Source organism: Clupea harengus, chromosome 17 (assembly GCF_900700415.2).
Source record: "Clupea harengus chromosome 17, Ch_v2.0.2, whole genome shotgun sequence".
Classification (NCBI taxonomy): domain Eukaryota; kingdom Metazoa; phylum Chordata; class Actinopteri; order Clupeiformes; family Clupeidae; genus Clupea; species Clupea harengus.
In genome coordinates, this window is record NC_045168.1 from 26,307,670 (window position 1) to 26,332,934 (window position 25,265).

Consider the following 25,265-nt stretch of genomic DNA (forward strand, 5'->3'; position numbering starts at 1 on the left):
AATCAAGAAAAAGTTATTCCTCCAGGGTCTTACATCCTCCTCTTTTCCACTCCATTCCTCGGCCCCTCTTTAGTCTGGGGACTGAGATGGCCAGGGCAAATGCTTTATTGTGTGTTCAGAAAACCATTTTTGTGTTGATCTGTACATGTTTTGGACGACCCAGTTTTACTGTCTTGGCAGAGCCGGCCAGAGTTTGATTTAAAATGACCTGCTATTTCATGGAGTTCATGATGTACCCTATTGAGGTTCCCAGGGGCCAGTTCCACCATACTCAACAGCAGGGCCCAGCCCCACATCACACACCCTCCACCATACTCAACAGCAGGGCCCAGCCCCACATCACACACCCTCCACCATACTCAACAGCAGGGCCCAGCCCCACATCACACACCCTCCACCATACTCAACAGCAGGGCCCAGCCCCACATCACACACCCTCCACCATACTCAACAGCAGGGCCCAGCCCCACATCACACACCCTCCACCATACTCAACAGCAGGGCCCAGCCCCACATCACACACCCTCCACCATACTCAACAGCAGGGCCCAGCCCCACATCACACACCCTCCACCATACTCAACAGCAGGGCACAGCCCCACATCACAGACCCTCCACCATACTCAACAGCAGGGCCCAGCCCCACATCACACACCCTCCACCATACTCAACAGCAGGGCCCAGGTTCTTTGCAGTACAGTCATCCTTCTTTTAACACCAAACCCACCTTGAGTATTTGTTGCCAGTGAGCTCCATTTTAGCTTCATCTGACCATAGAACAGGGTTCCAGACAAAGTCCCAATAGCATTTAGCAAACTCCAGGCACTTCTATTTGTGGTTAAACTCCAGGCACTTATTTTGTGGTTAAATGACAGGAAAGGCTTTTTTTCCTGACATGCCTTGCAAATAATAGTTGGTAGTTTAATAATATAATACTGGTAGTTTAATAATATAATAGTTGGTAGTCTAATAATATAATAATGGTAGTTTTGGAGACTTGGCGTCCCCAAGAGGCTACTCTCCAACAGTGATCCTTGGGGATTTTTTCGCTTCTCTTATTATCCTCTTCACTGTGTGGGGGGGCAGAATAAACTTGGGTCCTCTTCCAAGCAAGTTTGTAACAGTTCCAGTCGATCTGAACTTATTGATTATGGTTCCAATGGTATATATGGGCATTTTCAGGTGAGTCGCTATTTTTATTAGCCGTTCCCTTATGACTTATGGAGGACAACACACTTTTCCTCTTTGTACGTTTTCTCACCTTTCTCATGTTGAAGAATGAATGGGGCTGCAGTCGGGTAGTCTGTCCTGTTGTCTTTTTTCTAATCACTCAGTTAGGAACCTTCCTTTGCAGAAAAGACTATCCAAACAGGACTTGGGGAATTTGGCCTCTGTGTCTCCTCATATTTATACCCTAGTGAAACAAGAAGTCCTAGATTGCTGCTTGAAAGTTCCTAAACACTCTGATCAACTTAAAAAAAGTTAAATATAAATGGATCAAAATGACTGATACATTTTGTTTATAAGAATTTCTAGGGGTACCAATAATTGTGGCACATGTGATTATGTTAAATATAATTATTTCTGTGAGGGACTGTGAGGGATGTGTTAGATTTTTCTCATTTTTGGCAGTGTGAGATGAAGCTAATTCCCCAATAGGTGAAGTTCTTATAACCCTTTTTACTCATCTTTAACAGGGGTGCCAGTCCTTGTGGAGGGGACTGTATGTGCGGAAGATAATATAATTCTGTAAATAAATCATCATTGTACCTTTAGATCTACCTGTGAAATACTTTTTTTATTCCTATTTTGTCTGTTCCATAAACAGCTCTATGGTAATGTAATAATATTGTTCCTCATGTTATGGTCACTTCTTCTTGAAGGAGCCAAGTTTCCCATCAAGTGGACAGCTCCTGAGGCGATCAACTACGGCTCGTTCACCATCAAATCAGACATGTGGTCATTTGGCGTTCTGCTGTTTGAGATCGTCACCTACGGGAGAATGCCCTACCCAGGTGAGAATTTTCCTTGGAACAAACATCAAATACGTAATATAATGCAAATGTAAGCAAATGCATGTTTAAGAATAGGACGTGGGACTGGTGAAGAGGCTATGGTTCACTGCCATCAGTGTGAACTCTCCACCCAGAGCCATTATCATAGCAATGACCGCCATCTACTGGCTAAACCATGGAACTGTCTTTAAATGTTCTCACTGTTGTGAACATGCAAATCACAAGGCATTGTTCCTCAAATTAGCAAAATAAATTGAAATGTATTTCTTTTTTAAATAAAGAATCGGATGAGGTAAAACATGAGAGCAATTAGACTGACAAACCTGTGTTTCTTCCTCGATCTCTAGGCATGAGCAACAGTGAGGTGATGACCCAGGTCCAGCGTGGGTACAGAATGCCCTGCCCAGAGGGCTGCCCTGCTGAGCTCTATGAGATCATGGGGACCTGCTGGCGCCCCAAGGCCGAGGACAGACCCACGTTTGAATACCTACAGAGTGTGCTGGAGGACTACAACACAGCCACAGAGGGTCAATACCAGCAGCAGCCATGAGAGGGCAGGAGAGACAGAAGTGTGTTCAGAGCTATGTTCAACTTCGTGTCCGGACGATAGTAGTGATTGCACTGGCGCCATACCTTTTTTTTTTTAAATATATATATATCTGAGGTTCTGCTTGTTACAATAGTGGTATCTAGTAACAGAACAGCACATATCACAATTAGACTTTGGAGATCCAAAATAGCCAAATTAGCAAAATAGTCAGTTTTACATTATTCTATATTTAATAACTCTGCTTAATGTTTGTATAAAATGTGAAAGCTGCCTATTAAAAAGTCTTCCCTTTTATCAAAGGAATATTAAGTTTGTTGTCTTTCTGAGAACAGTGGTTGCAGGGGTGTCATTCAGCACACAAACACAGCCATTATGCCCCAATATCATGTGAAAAGTTTTTTTAATTAAACACACATCCAATGTTAAGACCAACAATGTATTAAAAAACATTTATATAGTATATAGAAGCCTATTACAGTTCAAACGCACGCCCCAAGTAAAACAGCAGTGTACCAGGGGGTCAGGGGGTCAGACAGGCTTCTTCTTCAGTGACGGAGTGGTCCTGACGGAGCGCTTGAGGGTGCGGCAGAGGGTTCCACTGCGTGGTGACGACACAGAATCTTTAATGTTGGCCAGAAGGCCTCGCCGGGGTCTGGGCGTCTCCTCGGGAGCCTGGGACAGCTTGGCAAGCTCCTCCCGCAGAGAGGTCAACACCGCCTCCTTCTCTGTGACATCACTCTGCAGATGCTCCGTCTCCCGCTCCTGGAAAAGAGGAAATGGGAGCAGCTTTTTTAAAAATGACAGTAATCTTAAAAACACTGAAGATTAAATCAACGAAGGATAAAAATAAATAAAAATAAGAAAAACTGTTACCTGATAAGTCAGTTTGTTCTGTAATGTTTGAACCAGAGAGAGCTTTTCCATATAGCTCTCTCCTGCCTCTTGCAACGTGTCATTCAGCTCCGAGATCCGACTCTCCAGGGCCACAATTAGCTGAGAAAGTACCAGGAAGAAAAACGTCAAAACAGAATTGACAGGGGGGGGAAACCAGAAAATCTAATATCTCAGGACACTGGTCTAAATTATTGTCATTTCAGCTCTTCCCTCCCCACCTCTTGCTTTTCACAGCACAGTTTCTCCACGGCACATTTCTCCCTGTAGAGGCGTTTGGATCTCTCGGCATCTGGAACAGAAGTGAGACTATGTGTGTCTATGCACAGATCCTGTACAAGTTGGCTACAAAGCAGAGTGGGTCTTTGGGGGGTTTGACTTCACTACAGTTCGTAGATATATATATAGACACACACACACACACACACACACACACACACCCGCATCTTGAGCAGGACACTCTGCATGCACCGTCTGGGTGGAACACTCCTGAGTGGGAGAGAAGGGAGATCCCAGCGTGGAACCGGATTCAGAACGTCGCAGTTTCTCCTCCACCTCGCTCAGCCTGGTCTTCAGCTCCTGATTGGAATCCATTCAGACCCAGTGAGCACCAGTGACAAATCCACTTCGATAGGTTGCCACGGTGACGTGCCTGTGTGTGTGTGTGTGTATGTGTTACCTTCTGCGCGGTGTTGTACTCCTCTATGGGGATGTAGTCCTCCTCGAGTCTCTCCACGGCACACTGGTAGGCGTGTTCTTTCAGGGCGTCCTTGTACAGCTCAAACGTGTTGTCCAGCTTCTCCTCATAACCCTGCTTCAGCAGCGCCATCTGTCGACTAACACCAGATGTGAGAGAGACACAAGTCAAGTACACTGTTCCATTCAACGCTTTGAGCCATAATGGGGTGCGCACAGCTGAACAGCGGCGAGTGCTTATTAAAAACTGACCATCACCTGTTTAGCTGTCGATGTCTGTTTTGGCTAATCACACGATCAGGGTTAAAAATTAAAATCACTTGCAGCATGGGCCCTCATTCTATTGGGTGAGCGCGACCTGTACGCTATAACCCCTTCATTCTATTGGGTGAGCAAGACCTGTACGCTATAACCCCTTCATTCTATTGGGTGAGCGAGACCTGTACGCTATAACCCCTCATTCTATTGGGTGAGCAAGACCTGTACGCTATAACCCCTCATTCTATTGGGCGAGCGAGACCTGTACACTATAACCCCTCATTCTATTGGGTGAGGGAAACCTGTACACTATAACCCCTCATTCTATTGGGTGAGGGAGACCTGTACGCTATAACCCCTCATTCTATTGGGTGAGCGAGACCTGTACACTATAACCCTGTTGCGTGAGTACAGTATGAAGCCTAAACTGCCGTCAACATGTCCGAAAAGAAACAGTGAAATGTTTACTTTTATCATTTCAGTATTTATGAATTGTAAGGTTCAGAAGCCAGTGAAATGATCCTTTTGAAATCCTATGGTATTACGAAATTTGAATCACTAAAACTTTGAGGTGATTGCTCCTGTCTGTGATTATTTGGAATCCCACTCGAGTATTCGCAATGCACCAATTTTGCCAACTACCCCGACGCGTCCCGATGGATGTCTAAACCTTTTAATTGTCATCTAATCACAAATAATATGACTAACATTTAAACATGTCTTGACAAATTACCCTTTGTGATTCATTTGGAACACCTGATCATGTGAGAACGCGTCAGATAAAAAAAAAGACCCTTTGGAAAATTGGCCTATTGAGTTTAGAGCAGAAAAAAGTGCAATGCCCTTAAACTGCTGAGAATCTCTACCCCCTCCCCCCCGCGCACACACACACCCCCCTACCTGTGTTGCTCCTCACTGTCCATGAGTTGTTGCAGCATAGCATCTCCCATCTCTTTGCGGATCTGAATCTCTTGCACGAGGTTCTTCCTACGTTCTGCAAGCAGCTTGGTCCGTAGAGTCTCGATTATGCCTAGCAGCTCCTTCAGAACCAGGATGGACAGACAAGAGAATGAACAGACTAGCCAGGAAAACAAAACAAGTAGGTTTGAAGATGGCTACAAAAGTAGTATCAAAAAGGCAAACAAACCTAAAGTAAGTGCACCTTCAAATGTGTGTTTTGAGCTGTAAACTAAATTAGATGACAACTGTAATGAACCACATAAATACTGGTAGAAAGAATTTTTTTTTTTTTTTTAAATCTGCATTTTATGGTATGAAAATGACAACACACAAAATCTACTGTTTAAAATCCTGAGCCTTGTAAGACTGATGCTGACGTAGAGTCAACCGTTTGGGATTTCTCTACATCATGATATTCATAGTGCGATTCCCATTTCCTTTATTTGTCAATCCTCACTTCCTCCCTTACGCCCTGGCCCCTCCCTCTAATACGAAATGTGAAGGAATGCAAGGAGGATGGAGGAATCTAGGACAGACATGCAGACAGAACATTCATTCATTCATTCATTCATTCTCCTGAATGTAAGAGTCATCGGCGAGGCAACAAAGAACCATTACGCTTGTTGTAATTTGTACCTACGTTAACACAGGTATACAATTGATTTCATTATTCATCATCATTTTCTATTGCTGAGGTCTCCATTTAAATCCATAAACTAGGCTAAACAGAGTACAGTAGAATACAAGTTATTTTAGTGAAAGACACGATGGCACACAAGCAAATATTGTTCATATAAAACAGACCTTTAAAAAAAAAAAAAAAAATAGGCCTACTTTACGTCGAAGTCTGTGGAAATTGCAGAGAATACCAACCTAGATATAAGGCCTAGCACTACAGCTGTTGAAATCCACTAGAATTCTCCGATAACAAATCCTGTTAACGAGGTGTGATCATTTGCTGAGCTCATGACGTGGTATGAATGTATTGTTGTTTAAATACGATCCTGTAGGCAACTCGATTATAGTTTTTGACCATTTATTTTTGTTCATAAATCACCACATCTTATTATAGGTTGACAGATGTGAAAAATAAATAAAAAATAATTCACCTGAGGCTATACCTCACGCATTCCGAAATCTTTGCCTACCGGCTCCAAAATGACGCGCAACACCTTGTAACACCTTGTAACCATAAACACAAGACCCCTGTAAAGACTTCTGCATTGGATTCTGTCGTTTCTTCTCGCTCACTAGGTTCCGTCCTCGTCTCCTTTGGCGGCAAATAGAGAAATTAGACATTCTTCATGACGGACGGCACACTTCAAATGACTTCCAGGACATGAGCTGGAGGACTGACGACCATGCCAAAGGAGGCGTACAGATAACGGTACGGGATGCAACCAAACTCCTCCCTCCTCCCTCCCCTCCCCCCCCCAATCATCAGCTCCTGAAACAAAAGGCGTGTCTGTGCAATTCTATGGCCGTGTGGGGAGTTAGTTACCTCCTGAGGCAGGATGGACATATCTGCCTCGTCGTCCGCCCCATCCAGGAGCTCCTCCTCGGACAGGTAGTCATCCACAGCCTGCTGGTCAATCACCCCGTTTTTCACCAACGGTTTGCCATCGCGCCCAACCAGCCTGGGAGCCAGAGACTCAAGAGAACGAGGCTGAAGCACTTGGACTACCTGTAATACAGTGACAATCGGGGAACCTCATCAGTCACATCGAGATGCTTTGATCTCTCATGGGAATCAAACGCAGCATGTAAGAATCTGACCTGTGCACCATAGCTCTCGTGACATACCTGCTGAGCGACAGCAGAGAACTTCATAACATTGAGGGTCTCGTCATAGGTGGAAGCGCACTGGTTGATGTTGACGATCATGAAGGCTTTCCCCCTCCCACAGAAAACACCCTGGAAGAGCCGTGTCAGCTTGCTCTCCCGGAACGGCACATAGCTGCTCTTCACCCTGAAGACAACCAACACACACACACCAGGCAGACAGTGAAAGGAAGGAACAAATACTCAGCTGTGCGCAATGATCTCAGAACATGCGTGTTGTACGCATTGCATCTTCACACTGACTTAAAAGTCATGTTAGAAGAAAAGCAGTGACTGTATTCGAAAACACACACCACAGTACCTCGCGCTCCCTTTTTAAAGAAAATCTTGAGATCAAGCTGGGCCATTAGTGAAGAGTGGTGTGCAGTGCGTGTGAATACCCGTTATTGTGGCTTCTCAGCGCTGCGATGCATTTCCCGAGGGTGAGCAGAGAGGTGTTGATGTTTCCGGCCTCCTTCAGACGCTCCCCGAACGTCTTGGTTTTGTTGCACCTCTCGGAGCCGGCGAGGTCACACAGAGAGAGCCTGATGGACCACCAGGAGGAGAGTTGAGAGCAGGCCAGTTAGAGGAACAAGATGGACCACCAGGAGGACAGTTGAGAGCAGGCCAGTTAGAGGAACAAGATGGACCACCAGGAAGAGAGTTGAGAGCAGGCCAGTTAGAGGAACAAGATGGACCACCAGGAGGAGAGTTGAGAGCAGGCCAGTTAGAGGAACAAGATGGACCACCAGGAGGAGAGTTGAGAGCAGGCCAGTTAGAGGATCCATACCCAGCCCCCGGCCTCAACCCACCCACAGATGCATACTCACTCAGATATTCCTTGGACATCAGTTCCATCAATTCGCAGAAGTTTCATGGTAAAAATACTGTGGCTGAGGACAAAAAGCAAAACAGGAAGTTAAATTGAGAGTGAATTGAGGCAATTCATCAATGGTTCCGTACATGCAACAGTGTTTCAAGAATAACTACACAACACAAAGAGTTTGAGAGAGGCATGTGGTGTTGTGCCTTCTACTGGAAGACTGGTTCATCTTCGTAGAAGCAGCACTGCGGTTCTTATTCCCAACGCGTAGAACCCGGCACGCCTCATCGGAATTATGGATGTTCACCCATCTTAGATCTGCAAAAGACAGACAGACACACACACACACACACACACAGGGATGAGGCGAGGGAGACACAGACAGACAGACAGACAGACAGACAGACAGACAGACAGACAGACAGACAGACAGACAGACAGACAGACAGACAGACAGACAGACAGACAGACAGACAGACAGACAGACAGACAGACAACAGACAGACAGACAGACAGACAGACAGACAGACAGACCAGACAGACAGACAGACAGACAGACAGACAGACAGACAGACAGACAGACAGACAGACAGACAGACAGACAGACAGACAGACAGACAGACAGACAGACAGACAGACAGACAGACAGACAGACAGACAGACAGACAGACAGACAGACACACACACACACACACACACACACACACACACACACACACACACACACACACACACACACACACACACACACACACACACACACACACACACACACACACACACACACACACACACACACACACACACACACACACACACACACACACACACACACACACACACACACACACACACACACACACACACACACACACACACACACACACACACACACACACACACACACACACACACACACACACACACACACCTGAAATCGAATGGAATGCAATCGATGCAATCAAACGTAAACAAATGTGTGAGGCTATTGGGCACCTCGGACATAAGAGTTGCCATTGCTTTCATCACACACACGCAATGAGGAGCGCTTCTTGGTCTTGGAGTTCTGTGGCAGCAGTAGGTCATAGACCTGCTCATTGTAGATCTCATAGTAGGCCACCCAAACGCAGTACTGGACATGGAGATCCTCTGCAGAAGATTCTAGAAACCAAAGAAGAAACACAGCAAAGGGAGGTAAAAGCTATTCATATACAAATCTTTAATATATATATATATATATATATATATTGTAGAGAAAACAGAACAATTCTTGAAGCCGTTATTACCGGTCTGGTCATACGAGATGCCAGAAAAACACAAACTGGAGACAGACGATGAAGAGCTGCTTCTAGACCTGCTAGTCCTCTGTGGCTCCGCATCAGACTGAACACACACACACACACACACACACAAATTACCTACCTGGATAATTTACATTACACACCAACTTTGTTCTGCATGAATGTGAAGTGTGCATTCAAGGGCATTGTGTGAAACAGCAATAAACCTCTCTTAGAAGGCTGAACAGAACAGCTTTTTGGAGCTTCTCCGTCTTCAACTGGTCCGCGTCAAGCCTCTGAACACTGCTTCCCAGATACGGCCTCAGGTCCATGAGCGCATACTGGCGCCCGCTGATGTGCCGAAACACAATATCCAAAGCCCGAGGCAAAATACCAGGGTCCTTGGCTGAGCCTGTGAGAAACACAGCAAACTATTTACATCATTATGCAAACACAATGTGTCTAATGGGACATTTAACACTGAAGCCGATTTCCATCTTACCCTGTATGGTGTGGGTCTTGCCTGCATTGGTTACACCATAGCTGAATAGCAAGGAATTTTTCCCTTGCAGAAAATCCTGCACCGGAGACCTAACGGTACCATCAAAGACTTCTGCTTGGCCCACCTCAGACCCAAAGATCTGGAGCAAACACATATAGATAGACATGTTATTTGAAGCACATGGTCAATATCTCTCTAACCCTTATACTAGAAAGGAGGAATACCTGTGTGAAGCTGAACTTGTACATTGATTGGCCAATGCCTTTTTCACTGTTTTTCATCGAGGCAGAGCCTTTGGGAGCATGAAGAACCGCAGTCTCAGAATCCTCCAGCACTATACAGCCCTGAAAGAGATCCGCAGAGGAGCCCTTGAGATCGGAGGGCAATGTTGGCTCCAGGATAACATTACCTTAAATAATGTGTGAACGTAAGAGAACGTATATATATATATATATATATATATATACACACACACACACCTGATCCTCACCACTGTTCTGCTCTGCGTTAGAGAAAGGTCTCACCCTCAAATACACCCGGAGTTGTTGCTGCTCTGGACCATCAAGGACTTCACTCTTTGAAAATAAAATTAAAGCAATATGGCTTCTGGATGGCGGGGCAACTGAGAGAACAGCACTCTCTATTGATTGGAATATCAATCTCATTAATCAATTGTTTCAATAAGAAAATTGAAGAGACATTTTTGAAGAGCCCGTCATCACATCTACTCGGCCAGGCAAAGGCTGACTGACTTGATGGTGCTTTAACAAAAAAAATCATTAATTCCCAGTGCAATGTTTGATTTCCTTTAACAAGTACAGTAATTCAGACTTGACCTTGGGTGGCATAGTGATGAGCAAAGCCCAGTACCTGCACAGAGGCTATGGAGGAGATGCTGGAGAGTTCTGGTAAATCTTTACGGCATGGTTCACATGCATGCAAGTCGTTACAAGTTGACTCCATTGCCTCAAGGATGTTTCCGTCATGCGTCAGATCGATAACTGTCGTCATGATGACTATCTGAAAGAAAAATCACAGCAGCTCTCAATCTAGAGTGACTGCAAATAAAATGCTGTGGTTATGTGTTTGTTTGCTGTGAACTTACCAACAACTCGCAATACTCGCTTGATGGTAATCCAAAAAAAAATGGATGATACAATACACTCAGAGTCTAGACACGGCAAATACACAGGACTGTATATAAATGTATATACAAAAAAACACTCAAGCCCTTAAATTTCAACAGTTCTCTGTCATCAAACTGAGTTAAGATGCAGACTGCACCAAATCCACCATTCCGATTCTCTTTAGGTAGGCCACCCGATCCAAACGCCTCGCTCATCAAACTCGTTAGCACTCTCACCTGGGTTAACTCAAGTATATCAATGCACACTGCAAGGACAATAGACCAATCAACAGGTGTGGCCTTAGTCATGAGCCGTATTTTAATACATGTCTAACACCACTGAGAATAAACAATGGCTTAGGGTGAGGCTATTTCTATTTAAAGTAACACTATGCAACAATTTGACACTTTTTGAGGTATGATTTTATAGGCAAATAGTTTTGGTACCATCCTCAAATAATGTTGATAGCATAAGGTCATGTGAAAGACAGATAAACACCTGTCTTTCCCACTAGCCATCCAGGATATGCCCAATGTAGTTCTGTGTTCCGGGCTGGAACACCCTGAAAAAATGGATGAAAAGCTTTCACATCATGGCATTGTCAGCTATACTGCCAAAAGACATCAGTTAGTGTCTTGGCAAGCTTCTATCAGTATTAACTGGGCTGTTGGTGGTGTTTGCATGCCTTTTAGGTCGTTTTGGAACAGAGCTCCTTATTGCTACTTTAATATCCTGTGTATAAATTACCCGGTACAGGTACCATGAGGACCCACAGTCAAGTTATAAGTTAATGAAAATAAATTCTTGTCCCTTTGATTAATTTCAAATGCAATGAGACCGACCTTGTGCTCTAACATTAAGGCTTAAAAATAACTACCAGTGACTTTTTAGGGTGGGCAAACTCCAGTTTTAGAAGTAATGAAAGTTTGTTAGGTGTTGATTTAAGTCTCATGACACGTGAATACTTTGTGCAGAACACAAGCTACTCACATTCTATTAAATTGCACTGTCCAAACTTTTTAACTCCTAACAAGGGTCAGGGTTGAAACAAGTTACAAATTGAAATTTACCTGCCTGGATGGAAGCCAGTCAAGGGGCTCCAGACAGGGTGAGTTGTGACAAAAAGTTAATGACAAATTCTCAATTTGTAAGATGCAGTTATTAAACATAATCTACTCTAGAAAAGATACCCACATGAGTTGGGCATGATATGCATCTTATTCATTTACATACACGTTCCACAATACTGAACATCTGAAACAGAGATGGCCATCTTTCAACTAATATACCACTGTAGGTCTTAAAAAAAATAATTTTAATGATTTTTAATTGGGGGGTCTTAACCTTAGGGTAGATATCAGTTCCCTTTTTAACATGTCAGCTGTACATGCAGTTCCCACATTACAGTTTGCAAAGGGTGTTCAGACACATCATTGGAGGTTCAAGTAATCACAGGCCACCACTTAGATGAATGAACCTTGCCATTATTTCAGATCAGCGCTGCTCCGATGGCTATCCTGCTGTGAATCTATTCCATCCCTTCTCTAAGCACAACGGAGGGTAATGCACTTAAAGTAACACTATGCAACAATTTGACACTTTTTGAGGTATGGTTTTATAGGCAACCGGTTTTGGTACCATCCTCAAATTCACTTTGATAGCATATGGTCATGTGAAGGACAGATGTGTAACCCCCTGCAAAAATGGAAGAAAAGCTTTCACACGCATGACAGTCGCAGTTATACTGCCAAAAGACACCAGTTAGTGTGTTGGCAGGCTTCTATCAGTGTCAGCTGGTGTTGTTTACAAGGTTTTTGCATGGCTTTTAGGTAGTTAGCTTACTAGTTTTGGAACAGAACTTCATATTGCTGTTTTAAAATATGAATTAGTCAATTCAGGTGTCAAGCACCACATCTAGCCAGTCAAAATGACACAGGGAAAGACTGAAAACACGCACAGTAGGAACCCCCCCCCATGTTAAAACCCAAGGCCCTAACCCCACAATAGAGACTGATCTACCACTACATTAGAAGAGGTCCTAAATCCACTATTCCTCAAAATGTCCTATTACTAATATTGGACCACTATCACACTAAAGCACAATCAAAATAACTGAGCAGACAGATATTTTCCTCTTCCTTTATTGATGTTTGATAAGGAACAGCCCAATGTGGGTCCCGTTTATGCGTCGGCGATTGTGACCTCGACTTCTACACCAGGCTCAATGCTGATGCTGGTGATCTGCTTGACGATCTCGGATGGACTGTGCAGGTCGATCAGACGCTTGTGGATGCGCATCTGGAACCTATCCCAAGTCTTGGAACCCTCACCACAGGGAGTCTTGCGGGTAGTGATACGCAGGGTCTGTGCAAAAAAAAAAAAAAAATGGAAAAAAAAAAGAAGGGGGAATTCAGTGCTCAAGAACTTCCTGCAACATTCATAATTGCATACAGTGCAACATAATGACCTTACATTCCACTGCAACACAATGTTTCGAGTTACAATAAATCTCCCAAGTTGAGTCATGTCGATCAGCACTTTAATAATGCACCAATACCTGATGCACAAGGTTCATTAATCCATCTAGAGAGTTACAGTACTACAAGTGATAAGGTAAGGAGCAGTAGCGTTACCTTGGTTGGCATACGGACGGGTCCCTTCACCTTCAGATTCTTCTCCTTGGCGCCACGGATGAGATCCGCGCACACTGTTTAGGGCAAGAGATTCATTAACGGCACCGCAATGAGGAACGAACACACTGAAACTTAACTTTACAATGGCTCAGAATAGCGTATGTGAAATCAAAGTAATTCATACTATAAAATGTTATCCTCATAGCCGGAGCAGCGAACTTTCGTAAACCAATAAAGTATTGTACCTTTCTCCAGCGACTTGACGTTGCGACTGGTCAGAGTGATCCTGATACGGTGAATAGCCACTTCGGCCTCCACGGGAGCCTTGCCAGTATCCTTGTAAGCCTAGAATTTAACAGATGAAGATGTTTTAAAGAATGGGACGCTTTAATAAAGATGGCTGTTTGAAGGAAAGGATACCTGAAATAAGACTCTGCATTTCATGGCTATCCATACTGAACATAGTTAGTCCCGAAAGGTAGTTAAATCGAGCCCTAGGCATTTCAGCACAATCAGAACATAAAAACCAGAATAGTGTTTGTTAACATGATGGCGCGTAAATAGAGTTGTTTGCGGACTAGCTAGCACGTGCCTCTGCTAAAGGTAGCCTTATATGAAATGGTTACTCTACAGTTGCAAAGACATACCAACCCGTTGACTATTTAAAACAATTAAAATAACATATTATTCTCACCATATTTCTATTTTCCCGACCGACTTATTCGTCAGATTTCGTAGCGAACAGCGGTGAGTCAGGAAGCGGCACACCCAGTCCTCACAGGTTCAGTAGAAAGGACCTTTTGGAGGCCTGATCAGGCTTATATAGACCTTATCCGGGTACTACACGACCTTTCACATCTTTTCGTCGACGATTGCTTTGGTGAAAATGCATACGTTTGTAGCCTATGTCGCCACCTACTGTTTTGGAGCACATATACTTTAAATGTTCTCTGACAAAAAGGCTAGGCAGCTCCCTGGTGTATCATACTCCTCTCCTACACTTATATCAGTGATATGAACGATTTTTGTTTACAATTACTGATTGAAACGCCATGAACCAATGAGTTTGGCGTGTGTCGCAGACTTCTATGCCATGTCTGTGTCAAAGAAGGTAAGGTGAGTGTGATTTTTAAATATTTTTTAATCAATACCCTTAAAATACATACAGTTGTGCATACATTGTAAAAGTAAAGCAGCACAATCATTTAGAAACATTTATGTTAGAAACATTTAACATGACTGCAAAGTCAGTGGCGCGCTCTAGTGGCCAACAGTCTGGGAAGTTCAGGGACGCCTGCAAAACAGTGAAACAGGTACAAAATAAAATAAAAAATAATATAGGGGAAGTAGCCTGCTATAATTCTCATGAAATCCCTTCGCAGAATAATATTTTATTTATTAATATTTGGTCATCCCATTTCGATGGAAGGCATTTGTAGAGAATATTGCACGTTCGTGCGTGGGGTGGGGGAATTCTTCAGCCTTGCATCTTTTTCAGCTCTGTGACAAGTTGCTCAGCAGTTGGTCTTTGGTTTGGTTTGGCGTTCCAGCACCTGATCAGAAGAGCTTTAGACGTCTGTCCGAAAGTCGAGTCTCTAAACATATTCCCGTTAACAGGTGGCCGTAAATCATAAGCCACAACCGCGTAAAGGATGCATTGGCGGTCACCTTCATACGGCAGTTCACAGGCAATGAGCTGCCACAGCGAGATGCCAAAGGAGTATACATCAGCCTTCAAGGTAACTTCTTCACCTTTCAACAGTTCGGGCGCCCGGTGTGTATATGTACCGCCAAGGTGGTGTATGAGAGGGCTCAGTTCTCCAGAACACTCAAGCTTCAGCGAACAACCGAAGTCAGCCAGTCTGCACACGTCGGTATCGGATACGATCACGTTGGCAGGCTTCACATCTAGGTGTACTATGCTGTGTGCATGCAGATACTCTAGACCTAGAGCTATGTCGAGTGAGTATTTCATGCACCTGCTTTCTACCAGTGGCTCCACACCCCCGTAGATAACATGCTGCAGATCCCTGCTTCCAGCAAATTCCATTATTATCGTACCAATGTTATCCGCGTTCTCTTGATCAGCTGGAATGTATGTGCTGGCCGCAATTACTCGGACCAGGTTTTTGTGGCGCAGGTGCGCGGCATTCAGTTCTGCCCAGAAACTCTGCCTGGACGCCAGCCTGTTCTTTGTACATCTCTTCACCTTTTTGACGGCGACGGTTTCGTCAAAGTACAGACCTTTGTAAACTGAACCGAACCCACCAGACCCAAGAGGCACTAAACTGTGGAGCTCGTTCCAGTGAATGACGGACGACCAGAGTCTGCTGGTAACTTTGTTGCGGAATGTGTTTGTTGGAACCGCTAACGTGGATCCGGCGGTATACTTGATCAGTGGGCTGCTGCACGCCCCTAGCTCCACCGATACCCCAAAGTCTCTGGGAAGTAACCGCGTAACTGGAATTGGAGATGGCATTATTGACTGAAGCGCTCAATTGTGTTACTAAACTTGCTCATTTGTCTGGAGTTCACTGTCACCGTCACGTGACTTGATATATGCACGCTCATTTCATCCAATGACATCATCCCATGTGATTGCGTGCCTCTGATCATTACATCATTGGACCACAGACTACCCAGACTCACGAGTGAAAGTGATATTTGAAACTAATGTTTAAAAGTGGTAGCCCATGTGAAACACGTCACTAATGTGATACACCAAGTTTCTTGAACTCTGAAGCACACCTGAAAAGGTAAGTATTAGACACATAGGCAGACTTTATAATCCTTCTGTATGTTTATTGAGTTTCAGTACACTGTTGACAGTAACACTGGACTGGAGGCTGCAGCTCTCCTCACATAGCAGCAAAGGTCTAAACACACACCTGGTTCACCCAGCCAACAAATCATCTGTCAAAACACACCTCTGGCTCTCTCCTTGCCAGACAATCACTTGTCAGAACCCACTCCTGGCTCACCTAGCCAGCCAATAAATAACCGTCTCTTTGGATGATGTCACCGGGAGAAACTCCAGCAGAGACTGCAGCGTTGAGTTCTACCTTACACACTTTCACACTCTCGCACACACACACACACACACACACACTCATACACACTCTCGCACACATAGATATATTTATATATATTTATATATATATATATATATATATGAATCATACGGCCTATATTCATACAAATACAACAGTAGTTTGTAAAATACATTTAAGTAAAATATACATGATTAGCAACAGAAGTTCATTGTCACAGGATGGCATTACTGAAATATGATGGACATAAAAAAAAACAAAAAAAAAACATTATTACAGATTACAAGTAGACCACGACAACTGCAACAATGCACCAAATGATAGCAACTTCATGGCTGGAATGCCATCTGCTTATTTCCTCATTTCTCCCACTGTTCTTCGCCAGCAGCATCCCCCTCTTCTCTCCCTCGGCATCCTCTGACAGCCTCTCCTCTTCAGGCGGATAGCAAAGGTAAGAGATCAGAGTGCCTTTCTCTGCCCGTTGCCATGGCAATGCAGAGCTCCCAAGCAGGCAGGTGTGTGAGAGAACGGCGCCAAATTACAGGCAAGTCACAGTACAACAGACACACAAACACTAACACACACACACACACACACACACACACACACACACACACTGACCTTTAGCACAGTTTGAGATTCTTGTGAAATAAAAAAAGAGATACGAGAGGTCTGTAGCACCTTCAGGAGGTTTAGGAGGAGTGTCCATTAGCAGCTTGATCCAAAACAGAGATATTGCAGAAGTGTTTTTGCATACATACACTTACGCACACATACACACACACACACGCACACACACCGGTACCACTGAAAACTGAGAGGACGAATTGCTAATGGTCTGTGTCTCTCATAAAAGAGAAACAGGAAAACAGCCAATGCCAATCAATGCCAATCAATGCCAATCAAATTCCAGCTTTTTGTCACTGCAGCATAACTGCTGCCGGAGGTTTTTTGCAGTACTTGGGAGGGGTTCCTGAAGCTTTGTCTAAAACTTTTTTTTTTTATTCAAAAGTTGAATGACTTCAGGCCCATCCTTATTAATTCAATTCTTAAATATATATATAAAAAAACGATATTGGACTGACATGATGCAATAGCATCCAAATTTCAATTTAAGTTTGATAATTAATACTCAATTAATTCCAAGAGGTATTGATTAATTAAATGAATGAGCGCCATGGATATTTCCCCATGTATGAATGTGTGTGCGTGCATGCATGCGTGCGTGAACACACCCAAGGGCTGTAGCTGTCAGTCCTGTCACACTCGCTTCACTGAGAGACACAGACATTTTGTGCAAGTAAAGCAAAATGAGTCTAACACTGTAAGAGCTGTACCTGTAAAAAAAAAACACATACGTTTAGCACATAGCATATACACGCTAACATCCCTCTAGCTAAATATGACATCTAAACCTTTAGGCATAATAGACAAAAAAAAAAATATTTGAGAAAAAAGGCATTCGATTTTCTGAAAGTGCTATATTGAAAACTGCCCAATATAGAGGCTTATCAAACATTTCATTTCAGATCAACTCTTCTGCAACTGTTCACACACACGCTCACACACATGTACATACACGCTCACACACAACCTCTTCCAGCAGGTTTACAACTAAAATGGTTTTTCATCTCCCATTTCAGACACTAAAACATCCCGAGACACACTGTTCTGCTCTAAGCTAAAAGTTATACTCAACTGTGCCGAGTTTGTAGTATAGCTGTTGCTGTCTATCACGGAGAGTGGAGAGGAATCGTCAATCAGGACCATTACTGTCTGTCCTGAAGACGTACAGATATATTGTTTCATTTCTGAATTGATTCCCCTTGTCAGTGCAATAGCATTCATAACTGTGAGTATGGTTTCCTTCAGAAAATAATTCCCTTTGTGGATAAGACAACTATGTGTGTGTATGTGTGTGTGCCATTTGCTGTCTACTGAAGAGATATGTGCAAAACATTTAAGTACTGGTTAAAAACTCACTACAGTTTCAGTCCTTGTGTGTGTGATTTGAAGTCAAATGTCTGTCCTATTTTCCCTTTGTTGGTTGTGAACGGAAGCAGAACAACGTCCTTTTCTACTAGTCTGAGCAGCAGCATCGAGAGAGAGATGGCCAAGAGGCCAACAAGAGAGGAGGGAGGGAGGGAGGGAGGGAGGAGGTGTGAAGTAATGAGAGGAGAGGAGACGGAGAGAGGGCTGAGTCTCGTAAGCAGGTCCTCTCCGGCTCTGGGTTGGTCAGCTTTGGCTTTGTAGAAATAGGAACTGTCAATCAAACGCCTGGCGTTCAGTACCAAACAACATCCGAGTGAATTACTCACATACAAAGAAACAAAAAAGCCACAAAAAAAAAAGAAAACAAACAAAATTAAAATATTAAATTGGTTAGCTGTGATGGAGCTCACATCACTAAAAGTTCAAAGTGCTAAATGGAAACATCTCTTTTAAAAATAAAAGCTAGTCTACGTTGATTCTATCAGAGAACACTTCACTGCAACCACATTTCTCTAATCCCGCCTTCCCTCTCTGGCAGTGGGCCAATCGCAATGAGCCATGCCATCTTAGATATGGGAGCAACAGGGGTGAAACATGTTGTCATTCAATGGCATTGTGTGCGAGGCATGAGCTGATGTGGTTAAATGTATAATACAGGTTTGAGAGGATGTGTTTGTGAAGGTCTTGTGAGTAATATCTGATAAAGCACAAAATAAATCTCTATATATGGTATATCTGTGATGACATATCATGTGTTAACTGGCATCAGGACTGTTCTCTTGACTGGTAATGTTTGTAGGTTTACATAAGCTGTATTGAAGTGAGGCAAGTGTGTATGTGTGTGTGTGTGTGTGTGTGTTGTGTGTGTGTGTTACTGGAAAGCCTGGTGGAAGCGAGCAGGGTGGTGGTTGTGCTAAGGCTGGCCGAGTGTGTATGTGCATGTGTGCTGAGACCCGGGGTGTAAGTAGAGGAGAGTGTGTGTAGGGGACCGACAGGCTCCGCTGTGGGATCCTGGGAGATGGGTGGAGCCAGCGACAGCCCCTCCTCTGCTGGTAGGAGAGCCCAAGCGCTGACCCAGCTGCCTGGCTGTAGCAGGGGCCGTTGAGAGGCAGGAAATTGAAGAGCTGTGAGAACTCCAGCGAGGAAGAGCCAAATGTATCACTGGTCGCCGCGGCAGCGCTGCTGATCTTGGGCAAGGGTTGTGTCTTCCAAGTGGGCGGGCTCAGAAGGTAAGTGCCCCTGCAGCTCCAGCAGGTAGGTCTCTAGCTCCGCCCTCAGGGGCGGAGGAAGGCGAGTAGGAGGCGGGCCCAACGGGTAGCGCAGCGACAGTGGGGGGAGGGGCCAAAACAAACCACCGCTGAGGAGAGACAACTCGTCCTTCACGGCGCCACTGCCCATTCTCGCAGGGGGCGGCCGGCGGCGGCAGCTGGCAGGCGATTGGCTCCAGCTCCACCGGCTCGGCCTTGACGGCCCAGCAGCAGCTCGGGGGCGTGGCTCTTCTTCACGTGGCGTGTCAGGTGGTCCTTGCGGCCGAAGCGCTGGGCGCAGTACTGGCACAGGAGTCCTTGCGACCCGTGTGCACCACCATGTGGCGGCGCACGTCCTTGCGCGTGTAAGAAGCGGCGCTCGCAGTGCTCACACTGGTGCCGCTTCTCCTTGGCAGCGGAGGAGCTCTTGCCGGCGTGGCCGCGCAGGTGCTCCAGTAGCAGGGCAGTGTTGGGGTACGGCTGGAGGCACACCTGGCAGGTCAAGTCCCGCTGTGGGCCGCATGCAGGGCAAATGGCGCTTGAAGCCCAGCTTTGGTGTTGTAGCTCTTGCCACACTCGTCGCAGGTGAAGGGCCCTCCCTTGTTGGGGTCATGCGTGTGTAGGTGGTTTCTTCCAGGTGGTCCTTGCGGTGGAACATCTCTCACAGTAAGTGCACTTGTGGTCTATCTCTGGCGAGTGTGTGCCATGTGCCTTGTGATAGAAACAAGAAACTCAATGACCCCAGTTTAAACTCAGTGACCTCAAGACTGCACTCTTAAGTTTTCCAGTACTTTGGATTGCAGTTGTGTTAATTGTGATAAAGGATTCACATGGGTTAAATTCCCAAAGATATGTGTTTATAATTACTATTATATATAGTCCAATAAATATGAAAACCAGAAAATGTAAATGATAGGGCTAAGTAGTAGAGTATAATAAGAAGGTCTTAGATGTATGGAACTCTGATGGTGCTCAACTAGGCATGGTGGACATAGACAACTATTTTCACAAAATATCTACACAGATATGTATATACAATATATATATATACAATTTTCAATCCTACCGTAAGAGTTTGTACTTGGAGACAAAGGCCTTGGTGCAGTCGGTGTGAGTGCAGCTGTACGGTCTCTCGCCAGTGTGTGAGTACGAGTGCACCTTGAGCTTCTCCACGCTGTTGAAGGCTTTCTCACACAGCTGGCATGGAAAGTTCTTCCTCCCTTTGCCCTCCACCCTCCTCCTCCTCACCCTGGCTCGGTCTGTGGCGTGAGGGCAGTCGCCAGGGGTGACTGTGGCCATGGCAACTTAGGGCAGGCTGGCCGGGTGGTCGCATGCACTGTGCCCCAATGCTGAGAGTGAAAGTGACCCTAAACTCTCAACACCGCAAGGAGCCAACGTCCTAAAGTGAGGAGGGGACAAATGGAAAGACAGGAGTAAGGGAGATGGACAGACATTGGACATGTAGAAAAAAAAATAGGGGGCAGAAAAAAAACACAGCATCAAAGTGGGACACAGAGGAGAAAGATATTTACATCGTGAAATGGGACTAAATGTGGTATATGTGGTAACTAGCCAGTCTCTTTACTGTCATGCGGTGGTTACAGGAATGTGGTGAATAACAATGTAGAAGATAAGCACACCAAGCATATGAAAACACATCACAGACACCACTGCATCATCTGAACCAGCTGTAGGGAAGTCTGGGGGGTTAATGGTGAATCATATGCATTTCGGGAAAAGCTTGCCCAGAACAGCACTCATTCTCCCATACACTGAAACTCACTGGCTGATGGGAATGGTTGTGACATATTCAGAATAATGTGAACTCAGATCCCAAAACAGATGCGGGGCCACGAGGCCCTGAGGGTAATGCAGTGGATGGATTTGGGTTATTGACCATTATACTTGAGTATCCTTTACAGAGTTTGTTTCGTTGAACCTAATACACAACCAATATTTGAGTTTACATGTTGGATAAGTATATGCCTTATGGTATTTCAATAAACTGATGTGTTTGAAATGATGGCAAATAGATACGATTTTATGAGTTACCATGACGCCATTATAAAAGAACAAAATAAGAGAAAATTGCTTCTTAAATTCATACATAAATGTAATCTCTAGAACACAAAATTAACAACTACATTTACAGAACGGCATTATGTGTTTGCAGAGTGTTTTGTATTTCCAACACAAAAATGGTTCTGGGTCTTGAATTGTTGACGTAAATTATGTATTTATTCTTAAATGATGTCGATAATTTACAATCTGAACAATTCTTTTCAAATAGGCTAAACCAAATCAGTGATTTTATTTCGTCCTGTATGTAGTCCTAAATGTAACTTAGTAAGTGTGTGTGTCATGTTGATGCATGTGGGCTGAGAAGAGGATCTCTCTTTACATACACGGTTTCAGGTACAGGTCTTGCAAATAATCTTTGAATTATTGTTCATTAAATCCTTAAAATGTCACATACTGTAAAACATCAGTATTAACATTATTTTGACAAAATTAAAACATTATATATTAATATTCTAAAGGTTTTGTAAAAAAAAAAAGAAAATGGAATGTCATAGGTTAGGTTCTAGACTATTAAACACCATGCACAAGTTCCAATCCCATTAAGGCTATATGAAAAGAAAGATTATCAGTGTGCCTCTACTTCTGACAATCATTTATAAGGTTTAAACTTCTCAACATACATCTCTGCAGCAACTAACCCTTTCATGTAGAAGCTCGCAGAGTATGATTTTTTTGAAGATTCTTAGATTTAAGGTAAAAATGAGGCTCTCAAAAGCATCGGTATGCTACAGCTATCTGCTTCTCCCATAACCATTTTATTTTAATAAGAAGAGAGTAATTGTCAAATGTTCTTTAGAACAGAACCATCGATATTAAACAGGTCTGCTGGTATTAGACACATTGCCTATTCAATTAAGTATGATAAAATATGACTGAATGGCAAATAATAGATATGATGCCTGGGCAAAAAGTAAAGCTTTCAAACACAAAATTAATTTAAACCTAAATATAATGTTTAACAATCTAAAAATCACCGTGATAATGTTCCTAACAACATCAATAGCACAAATACTTTAAAAAAATCACTTCAATATACATCATATGAATATGGAGTTAATTCCATGTCTTAAATATGTATATTTCTTCACTTGTATATTTGAAAAACAAAAAAAGCAAAGACAAACATAAAATGATTAATTTTGGTCACAATAATTCTTTGTTATGATTTACAAATGACCTTTAAAACCGTATATGCAATTCAACATTTTTAAAGCAGAAACTGTTTATTACAACAGAGCCACAATCCAGCCTGCATCCTGAATTACATCTTTTATTTGAACAATCTATGTCAATCTAACACTTCTTGTCTTTACATAGAAATTCATATTAACAAAAAGTATAGACTCATGAACAAATAGGGAACCAAACCAAGTGTCGTGGTGAAATGGGACTATGAAATAAAAGTGGAACTTCACAGTCTGTTATCAATGATGAACTAATCACTCAAGGGAAGAAGATGGGGAGCGTGAAGGTGCCTCTGTCTCTTTAAGAACCCATAGGTCTCATTATACTCCTTCAGACCTACAGCGGCTCAGCCATACCCTAAGCACTATAGAGAAGCCGAGTTATCTAACTCAAACTATAGTCACAAATAACAATACGGTGCGGAAAGATAGAGGATGCCACATACTTTGGGTTTGAAGAACCTCATGATATAACTTTAATTGGCCATGAATTTCCAATTAAATATTATGATAATTGAGAAACTAGGGCTACATCCATCAGAAAACATAAGGCTACACAAGAAACGCTAACACAAGACAAACTCATGGATGAGACACAAAAGAATCCACCACAAAACCAATAGGAATCATCTCGCAAACCGCCAGTCTATACGCTAACTCACAGATTCCACTCAGAGATTGTCACTCACTTTGAGTGGACTCACAAGCAGCCTAAGACTCTGATCTCGCGCACAAGGGAACATATGCTATCTCTCCTTACCAGATTATTTGCATCCCTGCAAGCGTGCACTAAGCGATGGCGGTGTGATGCTCACTATATGGCTACATGGCTATAAATTTGCTTACGAGACATTGTGAAATCAGTGTCAATCAGAAAGTGCTACTCTTGCACCGCTGCATGACAAATGGTTATTTACCGACCAATATTCAACGGCGCAACCTACACAAGAACGCCACAAGCCCGCGTCATGAAGGAACCGAATTAGAACTCAAAACAGCACCAATTTCAGACCTCACTATATGTCCATTGGTTTAAAGTTCAGGAATTCTTTGGCAGGGAAGCATAGACTGATGAGTAGTGTCGACAGAGAATGTTTAACATCGCCTAATTAGTTTCCCTACACGTCTCCCTCCATTTTGGTTGTTTATGATATTGACAAGCAACTTCTCCACTTCGATAGCCTACTTCAGGCGTTTTAGCTACATCGCACCTCTTTTAGCCTATCAACTCTGCCACGGTCTACTACAATACCGATGACAATAATTCGTGCGATAACGTAACCTCTTATGGTTTTAATTAGCCTAAAAAATTATAATGCACTAACGTTTTCTCTTTAAATGCACTTTTCGAACATGCAAACCTGCTACCATCGATAACAGCATGTTTACAGTCGTTTCGCGTGCACATACATGTCAAAATTAAAGCGGCGTGTTCGCAGCATGCTTTTATAATCATTTTTATAGCATTAAAATGCGCGTGCGTTTGCTTCGGCTACCCTCGTAGCGCGGTTGTTATTATATTCAGATAAAAACTATAACTAAGCGAGATTTTAAAACTTTTTTACAACTTTTCACGACTCTGTCGCTTCCCCCGAGTGTTGACATCGTTTGCATGCAACGTGACTTGACACAAACTAATGGCACAATTTATTTTAATTTTCTTTATATTTATGTCTTCCGCTGCTTTTCTCTCCGGTCCTAAACTGGGCGCTGATTAACACAAACTTTTTTCCCTAGCTCACCCCTCTCTCATAATTTGAATAACCCCGATATTTTAATTCAAGCAGACAGTAACAATTTAGTTAACACACGTCAAACTCACCGCAGAAGCGTTAACATCCTTTCTACGGTGTTTTTCTTGAGTTTCAACTATTTTCCGAATTTTTAATAAATTTTTTTCTCATATTTTTTGCTGGACTCGGCGGCCTGAAAATTGTTTGCTTTCCCCTCTTTCCAGCAGCCATTGTGTATGCGCTGCGGTGCAGCCAACATACAGTTTGGCCACGCCCCACCGTCAGTCCCGCCCCTCCTCTTACTTTTGATTTGTGAAACGCCCCTGTCATTTTCATATTTTACTGTCACTGATGGTCCCTTTTTAAAATGTTCAATTTTAAGACTCGTTGGCGATCTGTCAATCGCAATGACTCCGTTTTA

General features: G+C 43.5%; 5 protein-coding genes and 1 non-coding gene across 7 annotated transcripts in view; 1 reads left to right on the forward strand and 5 right to left on the reverse strand.

Annotated features, from left to right (window-relative positions):
- The window catches only part of LOC105894736 (tyrosine-protein kinase Lyn-like), a 7,608-nt gene extending 5,029 nt beyond the window's left edge, over nt 1–2,579 (forward strand). Inside the window, exons 12-13 of the mRNA XM_031583638.2 lie at nt 1,884–2,015; nt 2,363–2,579. Of these exons, the coding sequence (XP_031439498.1) occupies nt 1,884–2,015; nt 2,363–2,565 (335 nt within the window). The 3' untranslated portion in view covers nt 2,566–2,579. The remainder of the gene's footprint in view (nt 1–1,883; nt 2,016–2,362) is intronic.
- Nucleotides 2,580–2,968: 389 nt separating this feature from the next.
- LOC105894797 (kinesin-like protein KIF20A) lies at nt 2,969–11,142 on the reverse strand. Of its 2 annotated transcripts, none has more exons than XM_031583635.2 (19): nt 10,902–11,142; nt 10,667–10,816; nt 10,321–10,371; nt 10,021–10,140; nt 9,797–9,935; nt 9,522–9,706; nt 9,301–9,397; nt 9,011–9,175; nt 8,221–8,332; nt 8,022–8,084; nt 7,593–7,736; nt 7,174–7,339; nt 6,872–7,054; nt 5,311–5,450; nt 4,136–4,292; nt 3,897–4,035; nt 3,678–3,748; nt 3,439–3,558; nt 2,969–3,327 (listed from the first exon to the last, which is right to left on the reverse strand). In XM_031583635.2, exons 2-19 carry the CDS (start codon nt 10,805–10,807, stop codon nt 3,094–3,096), a joined length of 2,427 nt encoding a protein of 808 aa, XP_031439495.1. In that variant the 5' UTR covers nt 10,808–10,816; nt 10,902–11,142; the 3' UTR covers nt 2,969–3,093. The 2 variants fall into 2 exon arrangements, with proteins under 2 accessions (XP_031439495.1, XP_031439494.1); XM_031583634.2 differs by having other exon boundaries at nt 10,276–10,371.
- Nucleotides 11,143–13,048: 1,906 nt separating this feature from the next.
- On the reverse strand, nt 13,049–14,389 carry LOC105894794 (40S ribosomal protein S20). The gene is made up of 4 exons (XM_012821342.3): nt 14,251–14,389; nt 13,802–13,901; nt 13,557–13,630; nt 13,049–13,287 (listed from the first exon to the last, which is right to left on the reverse strand). Exons 1-4 carry the CDS (start codon nt 14,251–14,253, stop codon nt 13,105–13,107), a joined length of 360 nt encoding a protein of 119 aa, XP_012676796.1. The 5' UTR covers nt 14,254–14,389; the 3' UTR covers nt 13,049–13,104.
- On the reverse strand, nt 13,698–13,764 carry LOC116224492. The gene has a single exon (XR_004165609.1). It is a non-coding gene; the product is annotated as a small nucleolar RNA U54 (small nucleolar RNA).
- A 319-nt stretch (nt 14,390–14,708) lies between the features above and the next one.
- LOC105894757 (MOS proto-oncogene, serine/threonine kinase) lies at nt 14,709–16,101 on the reverse strand. The gene has a single exon (XM_012821302.3). The coding sequence runs from the start codon at nt 16,033–16,035 to the stop codon at nt 15,034–15,036; it is 1,002 nt and encodes a 333-aa protein (XP_012676756.1). The 5' UTR covers nt 16,036–16,101; the 3' UTR covers nt 14,709–15,033.
- Nucleotides 16,102–19,469: 3,368 nt separating this feature from the next.
- LOC105894785 (zinc finger protein PLAG1) lies at nt 19,470–24,999 on the reverse strand. Its single transcript, XM_031583850.2, is given in 13 exon segments — nt 19,470–19,495; nt 19,498–19,630; nt 19,633–19,802; nt 19,837–19,969; nt 20,034–20,069; nt 20,071–20,159; nt 20,162–20,213; nt 20,215–20,360; nt 20,363–20,477; nt 20,480–20,505; nt 20,508–20,552; nt 20,907–21,244; nt 24,934–24,999. Coding segments are annotated over 12 exon segments (1,209 nt in total). The 5' UTR covers nt 21,145–21,244; nt 24,934–24,999.
- Nucleotides 25,000–25,265: the final 266 nt, after the last annotated feature.